The following is a 15,310-nucleotide window of genomic DNA, read 5'->3' on the forward strand; positions in this document are numbered from 1 at the left end:
CAGTTCAGACCAAAATAACCTTTGGCATAAGCATAACTGAAACAATATCATAAACAGAAACAGAGGCCTTGTTTACCTCGATGGCAGGGTTGTGCATCTCTACTGTTAACCAAGCAGAAACAAAAAACCATAAGCCGCATTTTATACCTGTGGCTAGGCCAGAAACATAAACAAGAGGCCACATTTTATACCTGTGACAAGGCCAATAACAGAAACAGAGGCCACAATTAAAGAAACAGAATCTTATGCACTAGGATTTTCAAATTCAGTACATTAACAGAAATGGTTGAATAAGCAAATAATATCATGTAATCAGAAAACTAATCCGGAAGTCACATTTGCATGTTATGCAGTGGAGAATCAGTGTACAAATTGCTCATGTCTATACCAGTCATTAGGGGTCCTACACGCACCCTACGGAGCAGGGTTGCCCCCTTTCCACACCCCGCCCCCACATGGGTGCCAGGGGGGGGGGGGAGCAGAATCTGCCACCGTATCCTAGGGACGAGGCCCCCGTTTGTGTGCTGGTGTGCAGGGGCAAACCCCTGGTCCGTCCGCCCCCATCCACTGCTTGAATGGGAAAAAAATTCAGAAAAAGACAACAAAATGCAAAAAACCACAACAACCCAAACTTGCAATCAAACCAATCAACCAAGGTATTGGAATTCCTAAATTTGCCACATCAAGAATTTTTTTTATAAATTGCTTGAGATGCCACCATAATCTCGATCATTTATTTTAACAACCTGAAACATTTAAGACATCCACTTAAAGATAACCATTCACGTCACCCTCTACCTGTATAGACGTCCTCAACCAATTTATCCACGAATTGAGCAAGCCAACAACAACTCAAGCATTCCACCAAAACCACACATTCAAGCAATAGTCAGGCCTTCTAGCAAACCAAATATTCCCACCATAAACTCACGCCTTACAGATCCTATCGCACTAAAACAACAGCCACAACTAGCTTCTTAGTTAGTCCCAATCCAACAATTTTAATCCTGCGGACTAAGATGAAGAAGGGATTGCGAGACAACCCTATTATTTGTTCAAACCAACATCAACTCAATCCATAATAAAGTCTAGGAATTTACCTACTGTCCAATGGCAGCAATTTCATTGTAAGAGGAGCAATGATGTTAAAGCATTACAATGGCGCGGTGGAGATATTGTCTGTCCATGGCTATGGCAATGGCACAAGAAAGAGGGAAAACATTGTGAGAGGGAACCAACAAAGAGGTATCAACTGGGCAGGGAGAAGCCTCATCTTACCGAATTGGAGTGGTGTAGAGCTGGGGCTTGTGACTAGACGTGGTGTAACAGTGTTTGTGCTTGTAGAGGAGTGGCTCGGCTTGATGGTGTGCGGCAGTGCAACATCGTTTGATGTTGTCGGTGGCATGGAACTTGGTGGTGGGGTAGCAAGGCGACGAGTGCTCGGTGTGGCGGTGTAGTGAAGTTCCAAGTGGCAGTGCGGTGGGATGTTGGTAGCAAAACAGAGAATGTGGTGGTGTGGCAGCAATTGAATGGGGTAATGGCAAGGAAGAGATGCACAGAGAGAGATGTAGGGATGAGGGAAGAGGAAAGACCGAGAGGGAGGGAAAGGGCGGTGACATTTGGTAGCCTAGTGTTGGACGACCACTTGAAGTGCAGAGAGAAAGGGAGAGACCGGGAGGGATGATTAGGGGAAAAGCGACTGCGGTGTGGGCAGGGATGAAAGAGACATTAGGTGGTGTGTGATGTAGAGGGAGGAAAGCTTGGGCTTCAAAAAAGTTGGGTTGTGACAACATGTTTCAAGGATGCATAAATGATCAACGTGTTCTTTACATAGCTTATTAACCTTGTCTTCCACTTGCTTATACCCTATACGAATGGACCAAACCTTGAAAACATCCTTTAGTCTGACCACAACCTGTCCCACTGCTTGTGATCACAACGGTGACTGCTTAAGTCACTCATAACTTATCTCTGATGGACCACACATTCATGTAAATGTTCTTCAGTGTAACTACAATTGGTCTTGATCACAAGGATGATTGCTTAATAGCTCATAACATATCTATGATGTATTTATCCAGAGGTGGTAGGGTCACTTTAATCAAAAGTAGCCTTTCCAACTTGCGAACCTACTTCCTATCGCTATTTCTACTTCCCACCAAGGTGGCTCATCGCATGGAGAAACTCCAACAATATTTCTTATGGAGGAAATGAAGGATGAGTTTAAATTCCGCTAGGTAAAATGGGCCATAGTGAGCTCCCCTGTTCCGAAAGGAGGATTGGGTATTCGGAACTTGCAATCTTTTAGCAAAGCTTTGCTTGGGAAACGGCCATGGATATACCACAATGGACAGGGAGCATTGTAGAGAGTTGTCATAGTATCGAAGCATGATGGACCATGGGGAGGATCGTGTTCAAATGAGGTGAGTGGGCCATATGGGTTGGGGCTATGGAAACACATAAGAAGAGGATGAGACATATATTCAAGAAATATCCATTTTGAGGTGGGTGATTGGTCCAAAATCAAATTTTGGCATGATGTATGGGGTGGCAATAAGGCACCCAAGAAGCTTATCGAGAATTCTATAGCATAGCAAGAATGAAAGAAGCCTCAATTTTGGACTCCTATCCAATGGTACTCCCCAAGATTAGGAAGTTGACGCTTCTTCGGAGTTCTATGATCTAGTGTACTCTACCCATATGATGTGGGGAGTTGAAGATGATTTTTTAGCACCCCTCTAAGAAAGGGAAGTTTACAGTACGTTATGCTCATGCATAATATAAATCCATTGCCATGGAAGAGTATTTGGAAGACAAAGGTGCCCCTTAAGGCAATTATTTTGTATGGATGGCTTCCTTGGGGAAGATCCTCACACTAGACAACCTACGGAAACGCCACATCATAGTCTTGGATTGATGTTGTATGTGTAAAAAGAGCAGAGAGTTTGTTGATCATCTATTACTTCATTGTGAGATTGCTACAACCTTGTGGAATGAGTTATTTGTTCGGATGTGATTAGTTTGGGTGATGCCAAAAAAGGTAATCGACCTCCTAACTTCTTGGAGATGCATTCAAGGCAACTCCTAGATTGCAACAGTATGGTTCGGATGGTTCCAATTTGTCTATGTTGGTATATTTGGAGGGAGATGAATGCATGAAGTTTTGAAGATCGATAGCAGTCTGTGGATGAGCTTAGAAACCTCTTTTTCAATGCTCTATTCCATTGGTCAATTGTAATTGATTTTAATGGCATGATTTTTCATGAATTCCTTGTGTCACTAAACTAGCATGCATAGGCGATGCTCTTGTATGTGTCCCATATACTTGGGCCTTTGTCTTTGGGATGTGATATGATTAGTCATAAATATGTTTTCTGAAATCATAAAGTTAGAAAATCCGAGTTGGGCTTCATGCTTAAAAAATGTGACAAGCTCTAACATCTTACATCCAAACCAGCAACCTATCACTTGGTTATCATCAGATACACCCCCCGTGTAAGCCACAAGGTTGGTCCAACCACCCCTGTAGGTTTTCCTGGGTGGCTGGGCACCAAAAGTGGTGTCTGGCCGGCCACCAGTATTTTTTCTTATGTTAAACAAATCCAAAAATACAAATTTGTTTTAAAAATTTGCTATTCCAAAGCCTCAAGAATAGTCACTCCTCCCATTTTTTTGAGGAATAACTATTCCTCATTTGGTGGAATGACTTCACACGGAATAGCCATTCCTTATCCTAAAAAGGCAACCAAACCTAGGATAGTTATCCCACGGGAATATCTATTCCTTTCCAGCATTCTATTTTGTGAACCAAACAGACCCTTGGTAGTTTTCTAGGGTTTTTTAACATAAATAAGCCAGCTGTGACAGATTAGGAAGCTAGGGATCATGTTAGGCAAGTTTTCCCCTTGGAAATTTGCCTTAAATGACATATTTCTACCAACAATGAAATCTGAAGTCCAACCAAGAGTTAAATTTCACCCATATTTAAATAATAAATAAATAAGCAGAAAATAGTCAGACCCGTGGGCCTACAATTCGAAAAGACCTAGATTTCTGGGCTGGGGTGTGACAATTTCTCGGTACCTTCCCATTCCTTGGAGAGTTAGAAGTCTTACTAAGTTAACCAATGAACTTTTGGCAGATGCTAGAGTGAGTATTTCTATGGTTTCTCTTATGACAGCACTGCTGTGCAGATCCTAACCTGTCTAGGACTGGTTTAGGGAAGTTTGCTAATCTTTGAAAACCTGCTTAGGTGGCTGACTTTTAATGAAAAACAATCTGTCTGCTTTTAATAAAAATGAAACAATATCTAAACTTCCCAATTATTTATCACAAGACAACAATCCTAAAATACGAATTTCACCCCAAACCTGGAGATTCTAGGGCCAGGTGTGACAACCCGTCACCAGAAAGCTTCCCTTTCTGTAGCGTTACACCATAATCACTTCCCAAACAACACTTTTTTAAACCAAGTCAAACTTCTTATCCCAAAACCAATTATTTACTTTGAAGAACAAATCTTCGACCAATTCACTGAATGAAAAATTTTACTTATAAAAAAAATTCACTGAATGAAACTTAAAAATCATCACTAATCCCACTCCATAGAAGATCTTGTTGAAGTTTCTATATCCTCTTAGCCACACCAATCAGAATGGGGAAAATTGACTACAATAAGTGGGCAAATTTAATAAAGTACTTTTAGTCAAGGTTAACCTACCTTCCATTTGATAGATAAGGCCTCTTTCAACCAGCTAACCTCTTTTCAATTTTCTCTGCAATATCGCTCCATATAATAGTGGACTTATGAGATGCACCCAAAGGGAGACCTGAATACTTCAATGGTAATGAACAACCCTACAACCCACCCCACAGTACTGGCCAAGCTTTCCGCATCTCCTACCTCACCAACTGGAATAATCCTGTGAGGAACACTCTAATCCTGTTGAGATATTGTGATAGCCTCTGCCTGCTGATAAAAGGTTGATGCCCAGAAATCCAACCAGAGTGGCTAGTGAACAAGGCCAAGGGAATGAGTTGAGAGGTTTTGAAGGGAATAGATAGCCTTTGGACCGTTGTTGGTGAAAGCACCAGGCCCAGTTTAGCGCAAATGCTGTTTAGAGCCTAGGTGCAAAGAGCAAGCGCACGCTTGACTGAAATAAAGCACATAATTTTAAAAGTTAATGTATATTAATAAAAATATACACAAAATAAAATTAAAAAAAGGTTTAAATAGCATATTATGCAACATGAAAATCAATTACTCAACTAATTACATAAAATTTAGAAATTTAAGTCAAACACTACTGTGTTATAAGGTACTTATGTTATGACCCTCCATGGCAGTGAAGATAAGAATAGTAGCTGTCGAGGAATGAAGAAGAAGGAAGCTGGGCAACGTCGTTCACTAGATGGAGAAGAAGCAAGCTAGGTGGCGTCGTTTACTGCTATGGTCTAGACAATGTCGTTTTACCTAAATAAATGAAGTAATGCATTTTTATTCAGTGAAGTACACGTGACTCCGGTGCGTACCTGCTGGGAATAGAATTAGTTAGAGTTTGTTATTTCCTTTTATGTAATTTCTGACATCCAGGGATATAAGAAGGGAAGGGAGGGGAAATGGGGGAGGATCTGAAATCTGGAATATCTTGTATCTAGAGAATTATTGTAGACAGTAGAGTTTTTCTTGGAGGAATTGGGGACCTCGAATACCCCAAGGCGTAGCCATTTTCATCTTTAAGCTGTTGTACTCTCTCATTGTCATTTTATCAAACACTTTATATGCATTCTGTTAAACACTGTAGCACTCACCAGTCCATTTCCACACTATTTCCTTACTACAACACAGTGAAGAATAGCAAGGACCATTACAATTGGTATCTAGAGCCAACGATCTTGCCATGGAGTTGAGTAAGGAAGAACTTCAAATATGTTTTCAGAATTATCATCGTGCACTCTATGATGATTTCTATAGAGATCCAGGCCAAATGGTTCTTACAGTGAAGTCTTCCGACGGTAAAAATCTAAAAATCTTAGTCGATTCTTCCTTCACTATTTACTATGTGAAGCTCAATATCGAATATGCTTATGGGAGAAACATCTACCCGTTGGAGCAACACCAAGTGAGACATAGAGGAATTGTTGTAGAAGACGATGTTATGTTGATAGGGACGACGATATTTGACGATGGGTATGTTGTTCTTGAAGCGAAGAAGATGGATTCAACTGCTGAAAATCAAAAGTCGGTAGTGCACGAAGCGACAGAGGATGTCCGATTGAAGGGGGAGAACAAGCCATTTCCCGCGGATACCATTTCATTCGGGAGGCAAAAAACTTGTAAGTTTAATAGAGAGATGGTGCGATACAGGGAAAGTAGCATTTCGACAAAGAGGTCTTCCTTTGACACGTACGACATCGATGGTGAGGAGATGAACGTGAACTCTTCTGCTCGTCATTTCATTGATGACGACGATGATAACTTCGTTGGTGGCGGTTACGGATCCGGATCCTACTCCAGTTTCCCAGCTGCCGTAGGAGACTTCTCCGGAGGGTTCCCTGTGGACGATGACATCGCTGTCGAAAACGCTGCTGACTATCATGGGCTTTTTGGATTTGATGATCCAAATGCTAGCTACTTCCAGTCTCCGTACGATCAGATCCATGCGGCGAACGGAAATGGTTACGGTGTAGGTGAAAACGATGCTAATGACAACGTTTTGGTCTCGGATGGGCCCGTGCTCCCACCGCTGACTGAGATGGAGCCCGAGGAAGGGTTTGCTCTTCATGAATGGAGGCGTCAAAATGCCATTCAGCTTGAGGAGAAGAAGAAGAGAGAGGTAAGAAAGATCAGCAACACCGAATTTATTTGTTACTTCAAATAGAAATTTGTGGGAGCCCCTCAAGAAGTTCAGAGCAAGAGTTTAAGCCGTTGGAAAATGTTGGTGGTGATTACGAATGTGTCTCCACTTTAGAGGATCATGGGAATGATGTAAAAGGTGTTTCGTGGAATGCATCGGTAACGTTCCTTGTAGTGTGTGGCCAAGATGAATCAGTTTGGATTTGTGAAATGCAGCCTGCCAACGAGTTCGAGTGTGTTTCGGTGTTGCAGGGACATATTCCAGAGGTTGAGATGGTTCAGTGGCAGCCAACTACGGATATTTGGTTCACTTATAGCTACGATAACACCATTAAGGCTTGGACGGATGAAGCTGAAACAATAGAGGAATTTGGTGATACTCTCAGGGGTAAGTACATTTTCCCTATCTCCATTTTTAATTTCTATCAAAATTTGGGAGCAAAGTATATCACTGAAGGCAATTTTGAGCTATTTAAAAACCTTTATGCTTCTCTTGTAATCTTTGGCGGGGGGCAATGGAGAAAACTGCTCTTAGTAGATACAAATGCAGCCCTTCAGTTGCTCAAGGAATTGCTAATTAGAGCTGTTTTTGAGTGGTATGGGATAAAACTGCTAAAGCTTGGGGAATATCACTTGATAGAGGAAAAAATCTGGTGGCATTTTGATAGAGGAAGAGAAGGAAAATGTGAATCGACCTTGATAATTGATAATGCGTTTCTAAATGTATATGGTAAAATGGGTAGGCCTTGGAATAAAACTCAGAATTTTGTTGAGATGTCGATGTATACCTCAGCCGCTAGTAGTTATAACTTCGAGTTGATTGGTCATTTTTCTGGAATGGGATCTTCTTAAAAAAAAAATAAATAAATAAAAAAAAAAGGAGGCCTGAAGTTTAGTTTATCAAGTTTAGGGGCAACTGGTAGTCCATATGAGGATGAAGATGAGATGGTGTTCTGGGTGGTGAAGGGGGTGAAGGTGATGTTCATATACAGTCACATTCACGAAAAGCCACTCCCTTATTATTCTTTGAGTGCTATAAACCTTGTGGACAAGGTTCTTTAAGGGGGGGAGAATGTTATGACCCTCCATGGCAGTGAAGATAAGAATAGTAGCTGTCGAGGAATGAAGAAGAAGCAAGCTGGGCAACGTCGTTCACTAGATGGAGAAAAAGCAAGCTAGGTGGCGTCGTTTACTGCTATGGTCTAGACAATGTCGTTTTACCTAAATAAATGAAGTAATGCGTTTTTATTCAGTGAAGTACATGTGACTCTGGTGCGTACCTGCTGGGAATAGAATTAGTTAGAGTTTGTTATTTCCTTTTATGTAATTTCTGACATCCAGGGATATAAGAAGGGAAGGGAGGGGAAGTGGGGGAGGATCTGAAATCTGGAATATCTTGTGTCTAGAGAATTATTGTAGACAGTAGAGTTTTTCTTGGAGGAATTGGGGACCTCGAATACCCCAAGGCGTAGCCATTTCATCTTTAAGCTGTTGTACTCTCTCATTGTCATTTTATCAAACACTTTATATGCATTCTGTTAAACACCGTAGCACTCACTAGTCCTTTTCCACACTATTTCCTTACTACAACACAGTGAAGAATAGCAAGGACCATTACAACTTCGCTTTAAGATCCTTCAAAATTTTTTTGAGAATAACCTCTTGTGGTTTGAGTTAAATAGAAAGAGGACTGTGTTAATTTTGTCCATCAACATTAACTGAAAATGCATGGTAATAAATATGTAAATGCAGGTGCACCTCAATCTCACTATTTCATTATCTATATTTCTACTCCAGGGAAATAAATATGTAAATGCAGTAAACTATAACACTTATTTTCACATATATGTACACATTTCTGTATTGTAAATTATTGGAACCTGAAGAAAAGAATCTTTCCCTTATCGGAATCTGAAGGAAAGGGAAAGAAGGAAGAAACTAGTATAAATTTTGTTTATTGGAATTTTCTTTAGAAGCTTGTGGCAAGAGCAATAATTGTTTTGCCAATGTCCTTTAGGCTTAACGTCACCTCCACTACCTGTAAAAAGGGAATGCTGTACAACATCACCAGTTTAAGTCCTGAGACATGTGAGTTATATAGCAATAGAAACAAAGAGGAGGGAGGGAGGGAGATGTAATCATTAAAATCTGTTGGTAACCTTATTGACTTTTGAATTTATTTGGATCACTGGCATAATATTATACTTCTATATGAAGCTGGAATTTCCTGAGATTTTGTTGAATTATATTAATAGCAAGTGACATGTCAGCAGTATTTTTTTATTTTTTTTACCTTCTTACACCTATTTCAAGTCCATTTGAATAGCTCATATCATCATCAAAGGGTATATTGCATACTTAAATTTCTTCTCTTCTTGTTTTTGGCTAAACATTATAATCAGTTGCCTCTTTAAATTCTCCAGTCTCTTGTTTCTTTTTCTTTATTGGGTCATACATGGTATTTCAGGTTTTTTCCCATACTTCATTTTGTTAGTGTGCTTCTTAAACCTTTACAGGTGGATCTTCAACACAAGGCGCAAATATTGCACGAGGATATTACAAAGCATGTAGGTGTTAAGTATACAAAAAATTGACTATTTGCAAAGAGATCTGCTTGCATTTTTCTTTCTCATATTTTTATTTTTATTTTGCCTGTTGGGTGCAAGTTTGTCAATATTACGTCTCATGTAGTAGTATATTGTTGGCTAACTGTAAAACAGTAATTTCAGTATCTTCCATGAGAAAACACATGCTTATCAATGCAAACATTAATTTTATCTCATTCTCTTGGTGTAATTGGGATTGATTTATTCATCCAACTCACTTTTTCTATGCGATGTGGTGGTTTTGTTGCAGTGGCTTGCAAGAGAAATTCCTTTATTACAAAACCTCATTGATCGAGCCAATGAAAAAGGATGGCGTAGAGAATATCCTTTCATGATATTTTTAGATTGCAAGCCATGTATGATAGTGTTGGCCTCTTGCTGTATCTTGTGATGTAACCAGGGATTTGGTTTAAACATATAATTGAGTCATCTCTGACGCTTTTGAACCAATTAGTAAACAAGAGAGAGGGTGCAGCCACTACATATTGAGAAACATTTGGCCATATGAAACTCTCTGGCAATGAAGTCAACTTTTTGGCTCAGAGGGTGCAGCCACTACATATTGAGAAACATTTGGCCATATGAAACTCTCTGGCAATGAAGTCAACTTTTTGGCCATTACATTGGAGTTATTCTCATTGGAGCCGATGGTGATCAGAAGAGTGTTGGCAATGTTGACATTGTTGGTATTGAGTTCTTTGAGGAAGAGATCAATGATCTACAGTTCTTTTACTCCTTTCAGAAAATCTTTTCTACTGGGTGACTCGTAGGAGGTGAAAAGGGCCCCTTACTTTATCCCACACAGTGCACTACTATCGGCCCTACCAGGCAAAATCTGCCTGCACAAGCTCAATCAGGAGAGAGGATCCATCAGAAGTACAAAATTTCAATCTAATTCTCTGGTGGGCTCCTCTGGGGGTATAATCTTGTGGCATTGGTCATGGATGACAACTGTAGCAACATGAACAAAGATGGTGTGTTTGAACCAACGGTAACTAGGCATGGTTACTTGGAAATGTGACATTTTGCCTCGGCGTATTCGTTTCAATGACATTTTTTAAAACAAATCTATTATGAGATACATGTTGAGCCTCATTGATGATGGGATACTTTATTATGGGATAAATCTCAACCTTCTCTCAAATATTACTTATGAAGCAATTACAAACCAAAGCACAAATGCAAGAATGGTATGCTTGTATGGTATGGGCAGGTCAAAGAATTGCCATCCCAGATTTCCCAAGGTCCTTTATCATCTTTGTTAAAGTTAATCTGGTGGTGGTGGATCTGAATATAAGTTCAAACTGATGCTTTGCTGGATTCCATCTAGAGTTGGGTATCTTTCAGAAGTTGGTTCTCATCAGAGTTCACAGACTGGAGCAGCGTATGATGGCCTGTGGAAAGAGAAATAGTTAAGAGGAAAGACTAATCGTATGATGCGAGTACGGGATTCTCTAGCCCCTTGGAAGTTGACATCTTTAACCTTGTTTGCTTTTTGGGATAAAATATACCATACTACATTAAAAATTTAACAATTTATAGGATAATTTTGTGCCACATCTAAAATTTGTCTGCTCATCCATTATTACAGTTCTTGCTTCTGTAGCATCTCTAACAACCAGGCATCCTACTGTGGAGGATTGTTCATTTTTGCCTCTGTTAATATTGAAAGTGAGAGACTAAACCAAAAAAAAAATGTTTATGGTGAGAGAAAAATAGGATAATTTACAAGGATGTGCCTTGCATCATCAGATTATAAAAATTTTACGTGAGGCATTTGTTTGAGTTTCTTCAATGGATACATGGGATTGTCCTTTTCATTGTAATACCATATCTTTGAAGGCTGTCTTCTCATGGTTTTTTTAAGAAGAGGATGGTATCCGGATTTTCTTGATCATCTTTCCATGGTAATGTGGTACATTTTATATTTTGTTTGAACCCACGCTTTGTGTCACACCCATGTTATGGAAAGAAACATATCCTAGTGAAAATTGTAAGTCAACTTGCATGTAAATCATATTTGGATCCTTAATTCATTTACGCTTGATCAGTACCTGGAGAAAAAGCAGCTGCTTGAGACACCAGATGAACAGTCACGGCTGTTGCATCAGGTTCCAAAAGTAAATGCAGATGCAGTAGAACCGGAAGCTACACCGAAAGATATTCTAGATAACGTGGAACAAGGAAACAATGGTTCACCCAGGTCAATCCTCAATGGAGCTTCAGAAGTTCCTTTTCACATTATAGCAGCTAATGGTGCTGCATCAACCTGGACATGTCAGAGCACAGAGTTTGCAGGTGCATCATTTACATCTACTCTTTTATTTCCCTCAGGTACCTCTTTGAAATGGTTGAGGTCTCTAATCTTCTGTTTTTACACATTTCTGCAACGTTCGTGCATATGGTTTTTTGTGGTTTGGAGAGTTTTTTACGTGAATCGTGAGAAAATACTGACCTATTGTGGTAAGAATAAGTGAATGCATTAATTTATTCTCAGAAATATTTCAATTTAGTCCATGTTATTCATGCAGCATTTGGAAGTTTTCATGAAAATGATGCGTGAACCTGTGAGATACATGACTTTTTTCCTTTCTTTTTGCCAGAGAGCGTCCTTGGATAGCGTTACATAATAAGATAATCCAATTTATGTCAAAGATTGTGGGATGTACTTGTATGTTCTGATACAATGGAAATCTAAACTGGTTCATTGCATGTGCATGCAATTTCCAATCTGCCCATCACATAAGTTGCCCTGCACTTTCTGCTCCCTGATTTCAGTTTGGAAATCATACCGATAACCTAGAAATACAAGCATGTGGAGGTCCATTGTCATTTGTGCAAGTTACAGAAGTTGTTGCATCCCTTGATGCTTTTACTTAGAACCTTAAGTATTGTTGACTGTCATTTGTGCTAGATAGGAAGTTGTTTGTCCGTTGATGCATTTAGATAGACATTAAGTATTTATTTATTAGTGTCTTTTTTTTTTTGGGTGGGAATGGGGAATGTTGAAACAGCATTTTTCCCAAAAAAAATAATAATATAGTTTTTGATGAACGTGAAGAAAAAGCAAGCTTAGGAAACTGATATTTGAGAAAAATAGCTTCAGGCATTACTGCCAATTTGATGCTATGGCCTAAATTGCTTTTGTGAAGGGATTTTTTTCCTTCATTGAAGCTGTAACCAATGGAGTATAAGTGAGAAAATTTTCAATTTTTAGTAAAAAGCTGGCCCTGATGGACACTTGTGCTCCAGTTTTGAGGTCTTCAGTTATTCAATTGTCAGGGACATCATAAAAACATATATAGAAGTTGGGCTCTGTGGTAGTTCTCATTCTATCTTTACTTATCCCACAATTCCATAAAAGTGGAGAAATAATCGATCTATCTTCAGGGGATTCCAAAATTATTTTCTCTCTCGTCTGAAACTATCCACTTGACCCTCACTAGGTGATTGTGTAGGCTTGTGGAAGCATCACTCAGCCATGGGTTAGAGGGCTTCTCCACTCTGGCTCATTATCTTCTCCTCCTATTCTCTCTTCTTCCTACCCTTTTCTTTCTGTTTTCCTTTGATCTGCTTGCTCTGTATTTGGATGGCATCCTTGAAGTAGCCTGCTGGGTGTACCAATGTTGCAATTGGAGATGATGGGCAACTGGTGATTGTTCTTGGAAGGAGTGGACTGTAACTCTGGGAGAGAACATCTGATCTGTCAAGGGTTCCCGAGACTCAACCATTGGCATTGGTAGTGATGAAATCTTCAGGTTTTGATAGGGACTTGGTTGGCTCCCTAGTGCTGATTTCTTGAAATGGAGGTGTCAGCCCTGGAGGAACATTGGATGCCAGATCTACAAATGGCAGGAGGCACTGTAGGTTAAAGGTGGCAATGGGGGCAGAAGAGGCCGAGGAACCAAAGGTAACTTCTGTAGAGGTCATGGAGTCAGCTCTACTCTAGTCCAATTGCAATGAGAGCTGTGCACTGGGTCCAAGTGTCGCCAACGGACTTTGTTGCTCTGGAGTGTGCGGAGATAGGGAAGGGCAGGGTTATAGTTAGGCACCTATGATTGGGTTCATTGAAGCCCTTGATAGGGTCCATCAACCTAGTGGGAACAAAGCTTCGAAGTCTTAATCCTAGATCATGGAAGCTCATGTAGGTGCAAGTCCAGAAGCTCCAGCTGCAAGGGGTAAGGCTTCCAAATTGAGATTTGTTGAGCTTTAGTAGAAAATGGGAAAATCATAATTCAGCCATTAGAGATCACATCTTTTCTTTTTATGAGTAAAATATTTTATTCATACTAATAGAAGAATAGGCATAGCACAAGTACACAAGGCGTACACCAGAGGAAACACCTAATTAAGAGGAGGAAACAAATACAAGGAAATCGTGAAAATCAAGCCCATTGAAACAAATAGCTTAGCCCTAATTCAACTTATTAAAAAAGAGTGATCTAATCTCCCCAAGAGAGCGTTCCCGTTCTTTGATGTTCTGATCATTTCTTTCCTTTCATATGCACCATAGAATACAAATAGGTACCATTTTCCAGACTGGTGCAACTTGTGGAATGTTAAAGTCAAGAGAACAAAGGTATACGAAGAGATTGTTTGGAAAACTTGACTGCTATGTGCAGTGGAATTCTCATTAAGTAGTAGGTATCGGCCCATGATGCTTTACAAGGAAAGAAAGTATTACTATACATAGGAAGTTCTAATGTAAAAGTCCATAAGAATTAGCATCTATACATGTTAAGAATATTACTTGTACAGCTGGTATAAACAGATAAATATACATGGTAACAATGAGCATTTATTATATGCGGTAACATCCCCCATCAAATTGATGCTAGTAAGTCAACCAGCAACAATTTGCCAACAAGAAATTGATGCAGCTGTCGAGTCATTGCTTTGGTGAAGACATCGGCTACTTGGAGATCAGAAGAAATGTAAGGAAGAGATATCACCCAACTCTCTAAGGTATCGCGGATAGAATGATAATCAACTTCAATGTGCTTGGTGCATTCATGGAATACGAGATTGGTTGCAATTTGAATAGTACTGGTGTTATCAGCATGAAGAGGGTAGAAGTAGTATGAGGAAACCCAAGCTCCTTAAGAAGACTGCGTAGCCATACAATTTCAGAACAAGCAGTAGACATGGCACGATACTCGGCCTCAGTAGAGGATTTAGAAACACGATCTTGTTTATTACATCTCCAAGAAATTAAGGCATCACCTAAAAACATACACCAACCCGTAGTAGAGAGACGCGTATCCGGACACCCAGCCCAATTTGCATCACTATAGCAACAAGTTGAAGAGATGAGCCTGCTGGAAAGAATAACCCACAAGTGGGCGAACCTCGAAGATGGCAGATTATGCGGTGAACTGCAGCAAGATGGAGATGTCGAGGAGAAGACATAAATTGACTGAACTGATGAATGGCATAGGAGATATCAGGGCGAAATAGATAAGACTCCCATCCAGGCGCTGATAGAGAGTAGGATCATCCAAAAGATCCCCTTTATCTTTCCTGTATTTGACATTTACCTTCATAGAAGTATCAACAGAAGAAGTGTCCTCCAGACCAGCCAATGTGGTTTGAATATACTTATGCTGGTTCAAGAAAATATCATTGGCCCGATGATGTATTTCCAATCCTAAGAAGTATGTGAACTGACTAAGATCTTTCATATGGAAAGTTGCATGCAATAGCTGCTGAAACTTAGTAATCAAACCACAGTCAGTGCCAATAATGATAGTGACTCTTTGAGCCCATACAAAGAATGCCTTATCATCCACATAAACCAGAAAGACGTTCTTCACATCTATTTGATGCAGATGCCACGATCGTGAAGCGA

At 39.9% G+C, this 15,310-nt stretch overlaps 1 protein-coding gene across 3 annotated transcripts in view; it reads left to right on the forward strand.

Moving 5' to 3' along the window:
• The window catches only part of LOC121257153 (uncharacterized protein At5g08430), a 39,584-nt gene that overhangs the window by 6,652 nt on the left and 17,622 nt on the right, over positions 1 to 15,310 (forward strand). For all 3 annotated transcript variants that reach the window (XM_041158056.1, XM_041158058.1, XM_041158057.1), the window contains exons 5-7: positions 9,373 to 9,423; positions 9,713 to 9,783; positions 11,504 to 11,760. In XM_041158056.1, the coding sequence (XP_041013990.1) occupies positions 9,373 to 9,423; positions 9,713 to 9,783; positions 11,504 to 11,760 (379 nt within the window). The remainder of the gene's footprint in view (positions 1 to 9,372; positions 9,424 to 9,712; positions 9,784 to 11,503; positions 11,761 to 15,310) is intronic.

The sequence above is a fragment of the Juglans microcarpa x Juglans regia genome, chromosome 3S (genome assembly GCF_004785595.1).
Source record: "Juglans microcarpa x Juglans regia isolate MS1-56 chromosome 3S, Jm3101_v1.0, whole genome shotgun sequence".
Lineage (NCBI taxonomy): Eukaryota > Viridiplantae > Streptophyta > Magnoliopsida > Fagales > Juglandaceae > Juglans > Juglans microcarpa x Juglans regia.